Source organism: Diachasma alloeum, unplaced genomic scaffold (genome assembly GCF_001412515.2).
Source record: "Diachasma alloeum isolate Michigan unplaced genomic scaffold, Dall2.0 Dall_scaffold_00177, whole genome shotgun sequence".
Classification (NCBI taxonomy): Eukaryota; Metazoa; Arthropoda; class Insecta; order Hymenoptera; family Braconidae; genus Diachasma; species Diachasma alloeum.
In genome coordinates this window covers 1,149,478-1,168,249 of record NW_021680343.1, presented here as the reverse complement: position 1 = coordinate 1,168,249, position 18,772 = coordinate 1,149,478, and the positions used below count along the sequence as shown (strand labels likewise).

At 36.3% G+C, this 18,772-nt stretch overlaps 2 protein-coding genes across 4 annotated transcripts in view; one reads left to right on the top strand and one right to left on the bottom strand.

Moving 5' to 3' along the window:
• The first annotated feature begins 3,365 nt into the window (after positions 1-3,365).
• Positions 3,366-13,724, top strand: LOC107037165 (glycine receptor subunit alpha-3). Of its 3 annotated transcripts, none has more exons than XM_015255573.2 (8): positions 3,366-3,432; positions 3,495-3,568; positions 4,803-4,902; positions 5,014-5,168; positions 6,067-6,222; positions 8,679-9,001; positions 12,648-12,785; positions 12,876-13,724. In XM_015255573.2, exons 1-8 carry the CDS (start codon positions 3,371-3,373, stop codon positions 13,119-13,121), a joined length of 1,254 nt encoding a protein of 417 aa, XP_015111059.1. In that variant the 5' UTR covers positions 3,366-3,370; the 3' UTR covers positions 13,122-13,724. The 3 variants fall into 3 exon arrangements, with proteins under 3 accessions (XP_015111059.1, XP_015111051.1, XP_015111066.1); XM_015255565.2 differs by having other exon boundaries at positions 8,634-9,001; XM_015255580.2 differs by lacking the exon at positions 12,648-12,785 and having other exon boundaries at positions 8,634-9,001.
• Positions 13,725-14,057: 333 nt separating this feature from the next.
• Positions 14,058-18,772, bottom strand: part of LOC107037133 (periodic tryptophan protein 2 homolog) — a 7,612-nt gene continuing 2,897 nt past the window's right edge. The window contains exons 4-5 of the mRNA XM_015255521.1: positions 16,886-17,611; positions 14,058-15,884 (exon numbers count right to left, since the gene is read on the bottom strand). Coding sequence (XP_015111007.1) covers positions 14,194-15,884; positions 16,886-17,611 — 2,417 coding nt within the window. The 3' untranslated portion in view covers positions 14,058-14,193. The remainder of the gene's footprint in view (positions 15,885-16,885; positions 17,612-18,772) is intronic.

The window sequence follows — 18,772 nt, the reverse complement described above, 5'->3', positions numbered from 1 at the left end:
GAAGTGGGAAATCACGAGTGAAAAAATCGTATGGAAATTTTCTATACGGATTGCGGGTAGAATTTCTATAGGACTAGGGAAATGGCGCGCGCGTATGAAACATCATCGATGGCTAATATTCATTCATTATTCAGATTGTTTTTGAGTGATTAATTTTTGCAAATAACTAAAGTTCTAATGGGATGTGGAGAAGGAATCGGAAGGTTATATGATATTATTTCAACATTTTAACATTGAACTCCACTTTATTCGATTCGTTTGAGTTTCTTTATTATTATTTTTATTGTTTAGGTCATTGGAGTTGTCATTTAACAGTAAAATTTAGTTTCAGAAAAAATAATAGGATTAGATATCTCATGACTTGTTAAAAAACAAAATGTAAGATGAAAAGAACAAATAATAATTTGTTTTATACTATAATATTTTTTTTCTATTTTATTAAAAAAATTAAATAATTAATTTAATTCAGTAGCGAAGTGGTCAAACGGTTTAAGTCGGTTTTGACTATTGGCCAGTTTTCAATGAATATCTCGAAATCTGAGAGGGATAGCAAAATTTTGCTCATAACCTTTTTAGTAGCACTCAATTCGCTCTACAAAAAAGGTTATTATGAAAATTTTGCTATCTCTCTTAGATTTCGAGATATTCATTGAAAACTGAACCGTTTGACCACTTCGCTACTGAATTAAATTAATTATTTAATTAAAATTAATTATTTTTTTCATATTCAATTTATTTCTAATAAAATAATATATATAAATGGGTCTGAATTTCCGACAAACGGGTGCCCAAACATCTCAATTCCCTTTTGAAATTCAGACAAATGTTCATTTTATTCTGACGTTTTTTAGTGTCTGGAAAATGTCTACAAAAGGTGCGTGAAATTCAGACATTCGTTTCTGCTGTGCCCGAACCACCAACGGGAAACATGAAAACTGATCAAAACACAACTCCTTTTTCGTCATTAACGAGTAGGCGCCCAGTCATTGGTACAGTTACTCGTGTTTTACATCTCCTTTGTATCCCCCTATTCTCAGGCCGTCTGTCAGACTGTGTCAAAGACCTTTGCCCCATACTCTTTCACCCCCCAACAGTTCAGAGTGAAAGGAGCACTCCGGACTTTTCCACTCGAGCTTTTTTTATTCCCATGCACATGCGCCCCGCTCAAGTTCAGAGACTCTGCGACGATCATGTGACCATGAACTCAGAAATTTTTTAAAAATCAACCAATACTGACCCTTGAATTCTCAATGTTGTGAATTTGAATTCAATTTAAGATCAAATCGTTCATGAAATCTCTCATTCAGGTCGGAAATTCAGGATAATTGGGTAATTCATGTTAAATTTATCACTGATATTTCAATGACATCTAGAATTTTCAAATTCATTGCTGAAATTAATAATAATAATAATAATAATAATAATAATAATAATAATAATAATGTTAATAGTTGTAAAAACTGAAAAATCTATTATTTGGAATAATAATAATTTTTTTCAGTAAAATATAATGATAGTCGCGTTCGATTCCCGTCTGAGTGCTGGGGGAATTTTTTATCTCTAAATTCGAATTCTATTTGAATTTTTTTTTCAAATAGAATGTTATCTTTAGCTTTCAAGGAAATTGTTGCTTGAATTGTCAAATTGTTTAATAATTTTCATTATCATGTGGACCTGAAAATGACAATTCCATTGAATACACCAGAATTGAACTGATTTTTCAATAATAAAATACATGAAAATGTCGTGTGAATGAGTGATTGTTTAAAATTCAAAGATTTTTGCTTCCGAACGGAAGCATTGTAATCGTTCAAAATTAAGTTTTGGATTTTTTTGTGTTATATCAACCCATTATGATCGAAAAAGTCCGAAAATGCAATTTTTAAACTGCGTGATGCATGCCAATATATTGAGAGCGAAAAAAAATGAAACATCACTCAGTGACATGCTCACTGTCATATGGCGCGCTGTCATGCGCTCGCTGTCCCCTGCTTGTTTCAATTTATTTGCCATAAAATAAGAAAATATTCACCTGAATTTTCCTCGTTTAAATTAATTTATAATTGAACTGAAATTTAATTTCCATCGATTCTTTCGTAGAATTTTCAATTCTCAATGACGAAATTCCTTAAAATTTTAGTTAAACTGCGATGTGATAACAATTTTTGTTAATTTCCCATTCATTGTTTATTCACCATCCTATTCTCCTGAAGATAATCGAAAAAAATTATTCTCCAGAAAATTCTGATGAATTCCCTCATATTCCCACAGAACCGGTCGAATTCGTTAGAAAATTCTATTGATTTTCTATTGAACTGTTCTATTGAATGTTTTCTATTGAACACGTCAATAGAATCAGCCAAAAACTAATAGAAATTTTAAGAGAAATTCAATAGAATTTGATACGATAGAATTGGATAGAATTTGATTAAAACCTATCAAATTCTAACGAATTTGATAGGTTTTTCTATTAAATGTTTCGTCCGTGACACTTTACCATTAAAGTTTTGCCACACTTCCCCTAAATTCACGGAGAGAAATGTTCAGTAAAAATTACGGAACTCACAGTTTGCTCACCGATTACGGAATCGTCTCAGAAAATTTAAGTGACGGTATCGTAATTTTTAACAGAAGATTCAGGTAAAAATTACGGAACGCTCTGGAAAAATTGCGTTACAGTTCCGCAAAATGTCCTACAACCCCACTTCGCTCCGGAATTACGGAAAAGATGCGTAATTTTTGTTGAATATTTCTCTCCGTGAACAGAAAACCCCTCGAACATAATAACACGTGTCCCCATCATTTATTCATAAGCCGCTTTGTAGGATCCTCTTCTGACATCACAGTTGACTTTTCACGTCGAAGAATTAACGACGAGATATTGGGAAAGACGTATGGGAGATGCCAAAGGGTATCCGGTGGTCCCCTGGAATCTCTTTTGAATGACTCGGAGAAGAAACACAAGGAGGTCGCAGGATTGAGGTCGTTGGATGTAGCGCAGGTACCGTTCGAAGAGTAACAACATAAAAAGAGAAAGAAAAAGTCCTTCATTCCCCCCGATTTACTCTTCCTTTTATTTTTTTTTATTGATCAAGGCCACTTGTCCCGGAATTCCCGTTAAACCACGGGGATTTGGGTAAATAATATATCACTCATTATTTTATCGGCGTCATTTTGCATTGATGGGCGAACATTTCGCAAGTCGTAGGAAGTACTGCGTATCTTGTATTTTAATTGATACCTGGATCAAATTGTAGCAATTGAGTGTGATTGTCTTCAATTTGGCTGATTAATTGATTGGCGGTAGCATCATCTTACCTGATAGCTTTACTCCGACATTTTCCGCACTCGATCATTGTCGAACAGTGGGATGAGTTGGTACGTAGTGTCCTTATTCCTTGTGTATTCATTCTGTGGAGTCGAATCCGCCAGGTAATTCTCATTCATTTTTATTTCCAGTTTCAGTTGATTATTTTTTTTATTCTGTGTGGTAGATTCTACAATGCGAGCAACAAGAAAAATTCTACTGTCAGGCCGGAAGTTGTACTCCCTCAAGATTATATCAAAGGTTTGTGGGGGGAACCCATGGGTTTTTGATTTTTTTTCGGAAATGAAACAGAAAATATGAGAAACAGAAACAGAAAATATGAGAAAATTTGATAGAAAATATTAGATGCGTATTTTTTCATTTTGGGAAATCACAAACACAAAATTACAACCAATTGCAAGAAAAAGTGGAATATAAGAATTTAAGGGGAGATCGATAAAAATGAATAATTAGTGAAAAAATTAATTGTTTATTGTTTGTCTGCCCCGCAGACGCTTAAAATGTTAGAAATAGTCCGGGCCCTCCAATTTTTGAACTACAGAGGTTTTTTTTTCGTAATTTTTGAAAAAATGTGTATAAGACGGAGAGAAATATTCATTAAAAATTTCGTATCTTTTCCGTAATTCCGGAACGCAATGTGGTTGTAGGAAATTTTATGGAACTGTCACGTAATTGTTACCTAAAATCACGGAATTTTTCCAGAGCGTTTTGTAATTTTTACCTGAATCTCCTGTGAAAAATTACAATACCGTCCCTTAAATTTTCTGCGCCGATTTCGTAATCGGTGAGCGAACTATGAGTTCCGTAATTTTTACTGAACATTTCTCTCCGTGGATAACAATCATGAGTTAGTTTTTTGAAATTCGACTCCTACACAGCTAATTTCGTTTTTTTTTAAATAAAAAATTGCACCATTCATGTAAAATAGGCCAAAACTATTTCTGAAACAATCGAGAATATATTTTAAATTCTTTTCAGGATGATTTTTTGCCTATTTTACCTGAATGACGCAAATTTTTATATTAAACAAAACGAAATTAGCTGTCTAGGAGTCGAATTCCAAAAAACTAATTTGTAATTGTTATTGTACACATTTTTCAAAAATTTTGGAGGCCCTGGACTATTTTTAACACTTCAAGCGTCTGCGGGGCAAATGAACAATAAATGATTAATCTTTCGCCCTAATTATTGGTTTTTAGACTTATATAATCGATTTTCATTGCATGAGAAATGTCACTCCAAACGCTCGCGGCTTTCAAAACTTATAGAAGTCTCTTAATGGGAAACTTTAGTTGCATATTTTTCGTTTTAAAAAATTATGAAAAATATAAAAATTAAAGACATTTACAATAAAAAAATATGTGTCTGATATTTCTCGTTTAATTTCCACATTGAGAAATCCAAATTTTTAATGCAAAATCCCAATCGCAACTAGACTGACCGCGAATCCCTGTTTTTTGCCGCTTCATTGTAGAAATTCGACCGTCTGTGGCGAAAGGTGGTCCAGTGGTTGTCGACTTCAATCTCTTCATCGTAGACATTAATTCCATAAACGTTGAGGATATGGATTTTCGGTGAGTATGAATAAAAAATTGACCGTCACATGCTTCGAAAATCAAGGAAAAAGAGCCTTGACCCCCTGATTCATTCACCAGCTTCACATTTAATGAGATTCTATGTAATAGAGTGGACATGTTTATTCGGCAAAGTTGGATGGAATCCCGTCTCAATATACCGGAGGATATTTTCGAGGAAGGCGATGATTACGTCACCCTTCCACCGGAATTTTTCGACAACCTTTGGCAGCCGGATCCCTATTTTCTAAATTCCAAAATTGCTGGTATATTTTTTTTCAATTCGTAGAGAGTTTCTCCAGGGGGTTGAACCCATCATATTTACATACGTACGAAAAAGTTTCATAGAAAAACCTAGTGAATTCCGTGGAAAATTTTATTAATTGGAGCGAGTGAAAAATTCCGCAGTTTATCTGCGCATTTTTTTTATTAACATGTTCAATAGACAATATTTTGTGGAAAAATCAAGAAAATTTTATTCTTCTGCACAACTTAGTCTGTTGAGGTATTTTCCAAGTATTTTTGTCTGAGTTTTTTAATGAATAGAAGAAAAAAATGGAGTAGAAAAAACTTGGAAAATCGTGTCGAGCAATTTTTTATTAAGGATTACCCAATTAATTTCCCATTGTAAAAATCATTTGCTCGATTTTGGTCTTTAGTAATTCAAATACAATGTATGCACAAAATGGAAATGTAAAACATGTAACAAATCGAAATGTAACAAATTTATTCATATACAAAATTTTACCAGACTTGATTTCACGCCGAAAATAAAATTGCCCAAAGTTTAAACAATTTCAACTATTTATTTATAAACAACAAATTTTTAAAAGAATAATAATTCTGTGCAAAATGTAATTTGAATGACGTTGAATATTCATAATTTGTTTCCAAATTTTATCACGTAATTTAATTAATTAAATTTAATGGCAAATTTGATGATTGAAAATTATTTGAATCTACATTCCGGTCTGTACCAAACCGTGAGATATTTGGATATTCTTAAAAAAATGTGAAGTATTAGAGGTGCGAAAATCTTCAACCCCCCAAAAATTAATAGAATTTTCAATAGAAATCCAAAAGAATTTTCCGCCGAGTTGGCTATGTTCTCCTATGAACCTCTTGCGTGCGTTTATAAAAAGTCGAATGGCTCTTTTCTTCCAGAAATCGCCACCCTGACCCACAAATTCTCATCGGTAACCCTGTTCAGAAACAAAACAGTGAGATACGCAGCTCGGATGCATGCAATTGTTGCCTGTCAAATGGAATTTCAACTGTACCCCATGGACATACAAGTGTGTCCCATATACATCGAGAGCTGTGAGTGGTTGACGATGACATCATAAATCTGAGTGGATTCGAATAGACTTAACGGCACATGCTACTTCGAAAAAAGGAACATAAATTATAAACCGAATAAATTAGGGTGTCGTTGGCTTTATAGTCAATAAAATGACGAAGGAGAGGAACGATCTTCCTCGATCAACTGTCAATGTCCCAGTTATGCCACTAGAAGCTTTCCGTGTCTTCACTGACGATCAAATAATGATATTTTTCTTCATAATTCGTCAATTCAACAAATGCATTCTTTTCCAATTAATATTCTCTTTCATCATTTGGGATTTACATTTCCCCAAGCGAATGATTAAGTAAATTAATCCTTTCAAGTCAAATCATTGAAAAATCGCGTACACCGAGAGAAAAGCAAACACGTTGTCAAACAAGTCTTGTTTGCGCCAACAAAATAGCCAGTTGAAAATTGCCAAAAAAGAATTTGTTTGGTTCGAATTTGAAAGTCTCAAACATGAATAATTGTTCTGCTTTCGACAGCAACGAAATATTTGGCTCAAGAGGCGGATAATTCAAGCCAGACGGCGCCTTTTCAGGATGAAAATATCTCATATAGAGAAAAATTTATCAACAAATATTTTATCCCCAAGTTACAAGATTGCTATCATATCATTATTATTGTTTCATTTAAGGGTTCATTTGTTGTCTGTGATTATTAGACAGCCGAAACGAAAAACTACTATCCCTTGTTTCGCATAAAACAAAGATTTTTCGGGAGCAAAATACGTATGGGAGTATCGAATAACGAAGGAGTAGTGCTAGAATAGTATATTTCGTAACGAGTGCAAAAAAGTGTTTTTTGGCGAGTGGGAGGTTTATATCACGAGCCGAAGGCGAGTGATATAATCCCACGAGCTGAAAAACATTTTTTCACGAGTTACGAACAATATTTTTCATCACAATGTGGCGGAAATTGGACTTTTAGGCACGCGGAGCGTGCCGAAAAGTTCACTTTTCGACACAGCGTGATGAAAATGACATTTCGTGCGTGTACAGAGAATGCAATTTTTTTTGAACAGCTAAATCTATTTTTGCGACAAAAATTTTTCATTCCGGCGCACTCTCTGCATGTTTGGCACAAAAAAATCCTTTTTTGATAATTTTCAAAAAACTATTTTCTTGGCACAAGTAAGACTTGTTTGAGAACTTTGTCGTTTTTCCCTGTGTAGGGTGACGTAGGGTGGCGTATTGACGTTGTTATATTTGATTCATGAATTTTTCGATCGATTTCCCCCTGAATTTTAGTAATCGCGCGGTTTCTTAGCCTTTCGGGATGTTTTAGGATAATTTAACTAAAAAAATGCAGTAAACTTAATGGAAATTCCACACTTTTTATTAGAAATTTCACAAAAATAGTTGAATGCTCCCGAGAGCTACTGGATTTTCTAATGAAAGTTCAGATAAAAATGTTTGAAACGAAAATTCCAGGGGAATTATCAACAGATTTTTCTCTCCGCGTAGAATTTTGAAAGTTTTTTTATCGTGATTAATTTCCCTAAATTCTCCACATTCTCGCCCGAGAGTTTTTCGAAAACTGTTTCCACATCGAAAATAAAGCGACAAATTTTTAAATGGAGAAAGGAAAATTTCTCGTTTAAAAAGTTCCCACAGATATTCACCCGAGTCGAAATTCTCAAAGTACCCATTATCTTCAATTAATCTCGATTTTAAGGAGTTTTCAAAGTCACGGACGATTGGAGTGAGATTCCTCATGCATTTAAGATCGATTATATATATCTAAAAACGAATAATTATTGCAAAAACAAATTGTTTATTGGTCGTTTGCCCCGCACACGCTTAAAATGTTAAAAATAGTCCAGGGCCTCCAATTTTTGAGCTACAGAAAATTTGTTTCTCAAAATTTTTGAAAAAAAGTGTACAGTAACAATTACGAATTAGTTTTTTGAAATTCCACTCCTACACAACTAATTTCTTATCCTTAAAATATTTAAAATATATTTTCGAATCTTTGAGGAACATTTTTTGAGCTACTTTACATGAATCGTGCAATTTTTTCTAAAAAAAACAAAATTAACTATGTAGGCGTCGAATTAAAAAAACAATTCGTAGTTGTTATTGCACAAGAATTTTAAAAAAATTGGAGGCCCTCGACTATTTCAACATTTTAAGCCCCCGCGGGGCAAACGAACAATAAACTGTTATTTTCTTCCACTAATTATTAATTTTTAGAAATACACAATCACTCTTCAATCAGTGAGAAATCTCATTTCACTGGCCCGCGAATTGAAAACTCGTGGTAGTCTCCCCTTAAAAAATATCGCATGATGTTTGGCGAGTCCCGTTAGTTGCCCAGATGAAGCCCCAAAAATTTCCCGCGACATCGTGATAGACAGATTGAAAACCGTATAATTTCCCCAAAGTCTCCTACAACAGTCAGAAGTTACGACTCCGTTGGGACGACGCAGGTGTCACGGTGAACCCGGAGCTGAAGCTCCTCCAGTATGACTTTGGTAAACCGCGACTGTCGGAGGAGACGAACCACGTGCCGGAGAAGAATGGGAAGTTCTCGAGACTCATCGTCTTCTTCAAATTCGAGAGACAAATAGGGCACCACTTGATTCAGACGTTTGCCCCGTCCACCCTGGTGGTGATGCTGTCGTGGTTCAGCTTCTGGCTGGGGCTGGATGCCATACCAGGTCGGGTGACACTTCTCGTTACGAGTATGCTGACCTTGGTTACGATGTTCACTGGGTTAAAGACTGATATCCCACCGGTTGCTTACGTGAAAGTAAGTACCATCTCAATGCCTCCAGGAGAAATTTCATGCCTACGGTCTTGATCCCGGTGGCATCAATAGGTTTACAAGTGCGGTATCAATCATGAGCTGTCAAAATTGTGGGAGCGAATTCGAAAATCACACGAATGGCCACTTAAAAGTACTGAAATATGCAGAAAATAATAGAGGATAACGGTAAATCGTGAGAAAAAATGGAGACGCGAAGAATGGAAGCAAAAACATTAAAATATTCGTAATTTCTGTACTTCCTCCGATTCACCGTGTAAACTCTATGCATAATCAAATGTTTATAATACGATAATTTAATAACGGAGCAACGTAACTGCCAAAAAATTATAATTCAGCAGAAATTAAGGAACAGCAAGAAAGTATGGAAAGAAACACCAAAACTTTACTTCTAGGTTTATGACGCTCGTCTATTATCAGGCTATCGAATGGAAAATGTTGGCATCAGTAGGTTTATGAGCTCGATATCAATCGTAACTGTCTAAATTGTGGGGGAGGATTTGGAAATCGCGTGAATGGGAATTTAAAAGTTGTAAAATATTCAGGAAAAACGGTCGTATTAAGCAACATTGAATTATTTTTTGATCTTCAATACCAACATTATTTCCAAGAGAATAGAATTCAGGAGAAATTGAGAAATACCAAGAAAGTATGGAAGGAAACATCAAAACTTTACTTCTAGGTTTATGACGCTCGTCTATTATCAGGCTATCGAATGGAAAATGTTGGCATCAGTAGGTTTATGAGCCCGATATCAATCGTAACTGTCTAAATTGTGGGAGAGGATTCGAAAATCGCGTGAATGGAAATTATTTCGATACCAACGTCTTTTCGACAAGAACATGTGTTGATTCTCAATTGATGTTTTCATGGATTTCGACGATTTGCTGAAGGCCTTTTAACACTCCGAGCGCCGCGCACTGCGGTAAAGCCTCAGAAAAATTTGAATAAAGTTGACATCTCATTTTGAAGTGTCTAGAAGCCCTATCAATGAAAATATCCGCCAAAAAAATCATAAGTCGTTAAATTTTCAGATTTTTATTCCGAGATTCCGGGCCGTGTACCCTGTATGAGGCGAATTTTCGGAAGAACACGGCAACTTTTAGCTTGAATATATAATTGAGGATAACACTGAACATAAAAAATCTGACGGCACTTCTTCCAGTATACGATCTAGATCACTCTTGATTTTTTAAAGATTTTTTCTGGATCTTTCAAATCGTTATTTCGTTTTATACTGGCGCGGCGCGACCAATGGAGTGTTAATAATACACGGAGAGAAAAATTCAATAAAAATGACCAGAAAAAAAAAACGTAAAAATTACGTTCCGAATCGTAATCCGCGAGCGAAGTAAAATTCAATAAAAAGTGTGAGTCGAAACTGAATTTGTACGAATCGCCACGTAAATTCTACGATTTGTTCCGTAAAAATTAACCACCCGTCTGATGACTCCCGCTGTGGGGACAACAAGTCGTTCGGTAATTTTTCCCCAACGATTGAGAAATTTTACGAAGCGGAACGTGAAAATAACTTACCAGCTTCATAAAAATTGTTGACGGTTCAAGAATTTTTTATTTTGGAGGCACAATAAGTCGGCAAGTTTCTGTAAGATTTTACTTCTTCGGGAAAAATTACGTGACAATTTCGTACTTTGTTCGGTGATGAACCCGAAAATTCACTGAATGTTTCAGATTTCTTCTCTTCCATTCCTCTAAAAATCGCCGGGAAACGATTCCCCCTCGCGGATTACGTGAATTGTTCCGTAATTTTTACTGAATATTCTCTCGCTGTGTAGGTGTTTTCATAGCTTTCGACGTATCTCAAACTGATTCTCGATGGAAATTTCCATCCCTTTTTAATAAAAAAAAAATCATGAATTTTCAAAAAAAGTTTTCATCAATTCCCACGAATTTCTTCGTAGTAATACTGTAGAAATTTGTATACGTGAAATAACATATTGATTCAAATCAACTTACAATAATAACATGATGAATCATATAAAATCAATCGTATTGCCGGGCGCGCTCCGCGCGCCTTCAATCTCGTATAGGAAATAACAGAGGATGACAGTAAAACACGCAAAAAAGGAGGGAGACCTGCAGAACCGAAGAATGAACACTCGCAGCATCATTCATAATTTCGAGAGCGCAATAAGCAATTAAAAGCCCGAGAATAACAGTAAAGCATATAAGAAATGAAAGGGATTTTCGTCGGTTTATTAGCAATGAACGGTCAAAACGGATCGTTCTCATAGAGAGCTGAATACACGGCATTCACAAATTAATAAAAATGTCAACAATTTGACATTTTAGATGTTAGTCAACTGCCCAACTCATGAATGAGAAACCCAAAACCACATGAACGGAAATGTGAAATTAAGAAAACATGAAAATGAAAAATGAAGGGATTTTGTCGTAAATGCGATGAAGTGTCAAAACAGATTATTTTTATCCGAGGCCCTAGATTTTTCCACAGTAGATAACTTAATCAACCGTCAAACTCATGAATGAGAATTTGAGAACAACATAAATGGAAGTTTGAAACCAGTAGAACATAAATAACTGAGATTGAAGCACGTGAAAAATGGAGAGAAACCTGTAGAATCGAAAAATGAACCCTCATAGCATCATTCATAATTTTAGGAGCGCAATAAACAATTAAAAACCCGAGAATAACAGTAAAACATGTAAGAAATAAAAGGGATTTTCGTCGGTTTCACAAATGAATAAAAACGGCATTCACAAATTAATAAAAATGTCAACAATTTGACATTTCAGATATTAGTCAACTATCCAACTCATGAATGAGAAATCTAAAACCACATGAACGGAAATTTGAAATCAGAAAAACGTGTAAATTCCAGAGTAACAGTAAAGTGTATGAAAAATGAAGGGATTTTGTCGTAAATGCGATGAAGTGTCAAAACAGATTATTTTTATCCGAGGCCCTAGATTTTTCCACAGTAGATAACTTAATCAACCGTCAAACTCATGAATGAGAATTTGAGAACAACATAAATGGAAGTTTGAAACCAGTAGAACATAAATAACTGAGATTGAAGCACGTGAAAAATGGAGAGAAACCTGTAGAATCGAAAAATGAACCTTCATAGCATCATTCATAATTTTAGGAGCGCAATAAACAATTAAAAAACCGAGAATAACAGTAAAGCATGTAAGAAATAAAAGGGATTTTCGTCGGTTTCACAAATTAATAAAAACGGCATTCACAAATTAATAAAAATGTCAACAATTTGACATTTTAGATATTAGTCAACTACCCAACTCATGAATGAGAAATCTAAAACCACATGATCGGAAATTTGAAATCAGAAAAACGTGTAATTACCAGAGTAACAATAAAATGTATGAAAAATGAAGGAATTTTCATCGTAAATGTGCGATGAAGTGTCAAAACAGATTATTTTTATCCCAGGGCCTAGATTTTTCCATAGTAAATAACTCAACCAACCGTCAAACTCCTGAATGAGAATTTGAAAACAACATAAATGGAAGTTTGAAACCAGTAGAACATAAATAACTGAGAATAACAGTAAAGCATGTGAAAATGGAGGGATTTTCATTGGTTTATGTACAATGAAGTGTTCGAAACAAATTCCTTTGATCTCAGGCCCTAGATTTATGGATGGCTGGATGCATGGTGTTCGTCTTCGCCTCGCTCAGTGAATTCGTTGTGGTCAAGGTCCTGGACTTGAGGCGTCAACAGTCGGCGGATACAACTGTTAATTATCATCGTCAATTGACAACTGTAAAATTAACAATTCTTTCCTCGTTGTTTAAACGAACACAGTTACGAGTATTATTTTCCATAAATTTGAATGTTATGCATTTTTTTCAGAGACTGGCCTCGAGTCCATCGGTCTGGGATTACGACTCTGTGTTCGCACCGCAGCCGAGGAAAACGAGAGCAGGCAGCAAACATCTATTGCAAACGGCTTGGCTCGATCCGGAGAGCCTGGCGAGGCCGAAAAAAACATTGTCACGAAAGATTGATGGATACAGTCGAATTATCTTTCCAGCGCTATTTTTATTGTTTATTATTCTGTACTGGCCAATGGTTCTTCTGAAAAAGAAAGTGCCGTGAATTTTTGTTGAATGACTCTTGAGTTTATTCAAAATGTGAATAGCTCGTTGAATTATTGATGACATGAAATAATTTTTTTTCGGAGAACTCAATTGATGAATTTGTTTCGGAGTTGTGACTATGTTTGAAGGAAACAAAAGTGTTCATTCAACTTTTTCGAAGAGAGTTCATCCCGTTACTGAATTGAAAAATGTATTAAAATGAAGATATTAAATATTTCGGGACATAAACTGAACGAAATTGAATTGATTTTTAAATCGTCGATGGTTCATTGAGAAGTAATAAATTGATCGAATTCAATAATAATCAAATACTGAATTGAGGGTCTTACTATTTTTCTCTAATTTTATTCTGCAATTTGGCTCTTCTGAAAAAGAAAGGCCCCTGAATTTTTGTTGAATGACTTTTGAGTTTGTTGAAAATGTGAATAGCTCGTTGAATTATTGATGACATGAAATAATTTTTTTTCGGAGAACTCAATGTGTTCTCATTGTGTTGTGAACAAAAGTGTTCATTCAACTTTTTCGAAGAGAATTCATCCCGTTACTGAATTGAAAAATGTATTAAAATGAAGATATTAAATATTTCGGGACACAAACTGAACGAAATTGCATTGTTTTTTAAATCCTCGATGATTCATTGAGAAGTAATAAATTGATCGAATTCAATAATAATCAAATACTGAATTGAGGGTCTTACTATTTTTCTCTAATTTTATTCTGCAATTTGGCTCTTCTGAAAAAGAAAGGCCCCTGAATTTTTGTTGAATGACTTTTGAGTTTGTTGAAAATGTGAATAGCTCGTTGAATTATTGATGACATGAAATAATTTTTTTTCGGAGAACTCAATTGATGAATTTGTTTCGGAGTTGTGACTATGAAGAAAACAAAAGTGTTCATTCAAATTTTTCGAAGAGATTTCATCCCATTACTGAATTGAAAATCTCACTATTTTCCTCCAACTTTATTCTGCAATTTAAAAATATATCAAAATGTGCGTAAAAAATACTCCAAACCCCCCAAATTCCAAAATATCCATATTTAATTCCTTAAAAGAGCAATTCTGTACAAAATCAATCAACTTCCATGTCCCCTCCAGACACATCCGACTCTCCATCACTCCCACCCCCACCTTCAACCTGCCCCCGTAGCTCCCCCCTCCTCCTGATAAAACTCATCGTATATTGATTGAAATCACAGATCTTACTAAGATCATCATACTTCTGCTGCATGTTCTTCTGCAGAGTCAGCAGAACGGGCATCTGAAGCGGCGAGTTGATCTTATGCCCTATCCTCGTAAGAATAATCTCGATCCAAATCAAATAAAACTGGATGTGTCTGGTCCTCTCCAGCTCAACAGCGATGAACTTCAGCAGCTTCTCCACATAAACCTGCGAGACAGTGACAACCGTCAGCTCCACATCCCCATAAGGAACCCTCTCAACAACTCTCCTAACCAAATCCTTCTCATTCAGCCTCAACGCCATCATAAGAGCCCTGGCGTACTCCCCACCCCCCAGAGCCTCCAGCACACTCTCCGTGGTGATCCCCATCTCGAGTTCAAACGGATCGAAGACGAGTCCCACATCCACCGAGTAAATCAAAAGGCCTTCAGTGGTGGCAGCAGCCCAGGCCTGCCCAGTAGGCGAGAACTGCAGGCTAAAAACCCTGACCTCTGGCTTGACACTCCTGCTAGCCATGTCCCCACTCTTCACCCCAGGCAGCCTCAGTGCCACATGGCCCCCCTCCCTCTCCTCCCGTTCCTCCACCAGCGCCAGATTCCCAAACTCCGTCATCTTGCGTCTGTTGACAAAATCATCAACAGCATCGAACGATCGATTCTGCGTGATCTCGAACTTCTTAACGAGCACAGCCTCCTTGACGTTGTAAATACAGACATTCTTGGAGAGTCCACCAGCCAGAATGCAGGCCCCATCGGCAGTGTAGCATAACGTCGTGAATGCCTTTCCCTCGAGACTCTTCTTGGCAGTAATGAGATCAGTCTCCCCTCGACCACTCCCCAAGTCCTTCCTTCCCTCGATGCTCCCAGTCTGGTTCGATGTTTTGCAGTCGAAGAACGATATCTGCCCATCCAGAGTGGCGACAGCAACCTCGTCCCCACTGGGTTTATAAACCACGCACAAGCCATCACCAGTTAATTGAATGGTCTCGTGAGTGGAGCCACTCTCAATAGCATTCCACAGCTTCAGGGTTTTGTCCCAGGAGACTGAGGCCAGAGCGGTGCTGGCAGGACTGGGGCTGAAGGACAGACTGGAGACTGGGCCCTCGTGGCCACTCAGGATCTCCAAGAGAGTTCCCAGCTTCACACTCCAGAGGTAGATGTCGAAGACGTCCTGGCCTCCAGCTGCCAAGAACTCGTCGCTTGAGTCAAGGGCTAGACACGAGAACTGAACGGGTCTTGGGGACGTGAAGGTCTTGAAGTTCCTGTAACGGGTGAGGTCGTAAGCACGAGCTGTTCCGTCCAGCGAGCCTGACACTATGAACTTTCGGTTGTGGCTGAACAACACGTGGGAGATTGAGGATGTGTGCTCGGAGAAGGTGACAGTGCAGAAGCCACTCAGGGTGTTCCAGAGCTTCACTTTTCCGTCGTCCCCTCCTGTGATTATGTACTGGCCGTCGGGACTGTAGGCTAAGGAGTTCATGGAGTTACTGTGGCCCTGCTGCTTCATGGCGTACGTCTCACTCTGCCACTCCCAGACCAGGAGCTGACCCAGCTTGGCACATCCCAGGGCAATCCAGTCACCTGGTGGTAAGGGATCAGTGGTTATTTCATCGTGAAAAGTCAGCACGTGAACTATTCGTCAGGACTTTTTTATTAGTACTCCAGGTTATAGTCAATTATTCGATTTTATGATATTTGTTTATTATGTTCTGGCAATTTTCCCTGGGGTGGCAATCAGTGTATTGATTTTTACGTGATCAATCCAGATTTTTACCTGATTTTTTGCCGTTGTTTTCTTTTTTTTTCATTTTTACAACAATTATTACATCAGAGATTACAATTATTGATCAGAGAATATTAAAATGTTTTTGTTTCCAATTTTTCTCACACAATTTAATTGACAAATTTGATATTTGAAAATGGTTGGATCTATAGCGGAGATCGATATCAATTATTATTTTTGTAATATTATGATAAGTTGCACCTTGCAATAATTAAAGTTTACTCATCTTCTTTGAAGTTTGAAAGGTAATAGAATAATTAATAATTTACATTTCAATTAACTATGGATTAAGTAATTGGCAATATCTAATTGTCAATTGACCATTGAGTAAATAATTCGAAATGTCATAAAAGGATTTTTTCGATTGACCATATAATCGTCAATTTTCCAAACTCAATTATTAATGGATAAATTAATTGGGAATTTGAATATTTAATTGATGATTGATTTAATAATTTAAAAATTGTTGGGCAATATTAACCCAATAATTTAACTAATGTAAAATTTAACCTAATTTGAAATTAATGAGTGTACCAATGTCTGATCTATAGTGATCTGTGCCAAACTGTAAAAGCTGCTTGGATATCCTTAATCGAAAAGCAGTTAAATTTTGTCTGTAACATTTAGTATAACGACACACTAAAAAAATGTCAATACTGTTGTGTCCAGTACAATGAGTGAGACACAAACACAATTAATTAAATAGACTGGGGCGGTTTATTAATAAATTATTGGAGGGGAAGTACAGGACGATGTGTCTTCGTTGAATAAATACACATCTGTATTTTTAAAAACTTACCTGTTGAGTTCAAGGCTATTGTCGATATGCAGTTATTGGAGATGCTGAGAGAATGGATCATACTGACTTCTGGCATCTCGTGGAGGAAGAAGCAGCCATTGCTGAACCCTGTGACGAGAATTTTTGTGCTTGGGTGGTAAGCAGCTGCTGTCAGGATGGCCGATCTGTCGGATTTCCTGGGCTCGTCTGCCAGGTAATGTCTCGCCAGTCTTTTGTATATAAGTCTCTTTATTCTGTCTTTCTCGTTGGACGAGGGATCGTCTTCGTCTTCTTGGGGCTCAGTTGAACTCAACATTCGTTTTTTCTGCTTCTCGGTCTTTTCGAGCGCCCTCTCCAGGTCAACGTCGTCCTCACTGTCGCTGTCTTCTCTCGGTTTTTCCCTTTTAGTCGGGGGCTCGTAGATGACGAGGTCCTCGGGCTCCAGGGAACACTCCCACACGCAGAGGTGACCGTTTCTGCTGATCGTTGTCAGGTCGTAGGAGCTCTTCTCGAAGAAGCAGGAGACTATCTCCTCGGAGTGACCACCTAGCGAACAGTATCTGAAGTTTGCGAACTTTTCGAGGCTGTAGAGCTTTGTTGTGGTGTCCTTGGAACCTACTGCGAGGATTTTTGAATCGAACGACCAGCACAGGGTTGTGGTGTCGTCCACTGGACCCGAGAACACGCGCTCCATCACGAAGGGGTTGAAGTCACCGGTCTCGAGACATGGGGCGTTGAAGATGAATACTAGAGGATGAAGAAAGGCGTAAGTTTTTTTCATTATCTATCTATTTTATGTTTTTTCTTCATCTGTTTTTTTAGTGTAATTTACATTCTTTGAGGTATCTACAAATTATTTCCATGGATTTATGGTAGGTTAATTGCTGACTTAAATTTCTGGTACACTTCATGGAAATTCCAAATTTTAGTCAATTACTCCATGAGAATTAATAGACATCCGGAAAATTCAAGTAAATGTGTTCTTAAATCTTCCATTAATTAAATAATTTAGTACTGAATATTCATGTTTTTATGAAAAATTCAAGTAAGTTAGGGAATTCTCCTCTTCCTGCTTAGAAATATTTGGAATTTCACTGAACTTGTAGTGGAATCTGAAATTTTATCATTTGTTCCCTCCCAAATCGAATTTTTTTTAAATTGTAATTTACATTCTCTGAGGTATCTACAAATTATTTCTATGTATTTGTGGTCAGTTGTACCCCGAAAGGTTTTGGTGGTGTATTGTTATAAATTGTTGACTTAAAACTCCGGTACACGTCTTGGAAATTACAAATTTTAGTCAATTATTCCATGAGAACTAACAGACATCCGGAAAATTCAAGTAAATGTGTTCTTAAATCTTCCATTAATTAAATAATTTAGTATAATTTGGTACTGAATATTCATGTTTTCATGAAAAATTTAAGAAAGTTAGGGAATTCTCCTCTTCCTGCTTAGAAATATTTGGAATTTCACTGAACTTGTAGTGGAATCTGAAATTTTATCATTTGTTCCCTCCCAAATCGAATTTTTTTTAAATTGTAATTTACATTCTCTGAGGTATCTACAAATTGTTTCTATGTATTTGTGGTCAGTTGTACCCCGAAAGGTTTAGGTGGTGTACTGTTATAAATTGTTGACTTAAAACTCCGGTACACGTCTTGGAAATTACAAATTTTAGTCAATTATTCCATGAGAACTAACAGACATCCGGAAAACTCAGGTAAATGTGTTCTTAAATCTTCCATTAATTAAATAATTTAGTATAATTTGGTACTGAATATTCATGTTTTCATGAAAAATTTAAGTAAGTTAGGGAATTCTCCTCTACTTGCTTAGAAAAATTTGGAATTTCACAAAACTTCTAGTGAAATTTGAAATTTTTTTTCATTCGTTCTCCCCCCCCCC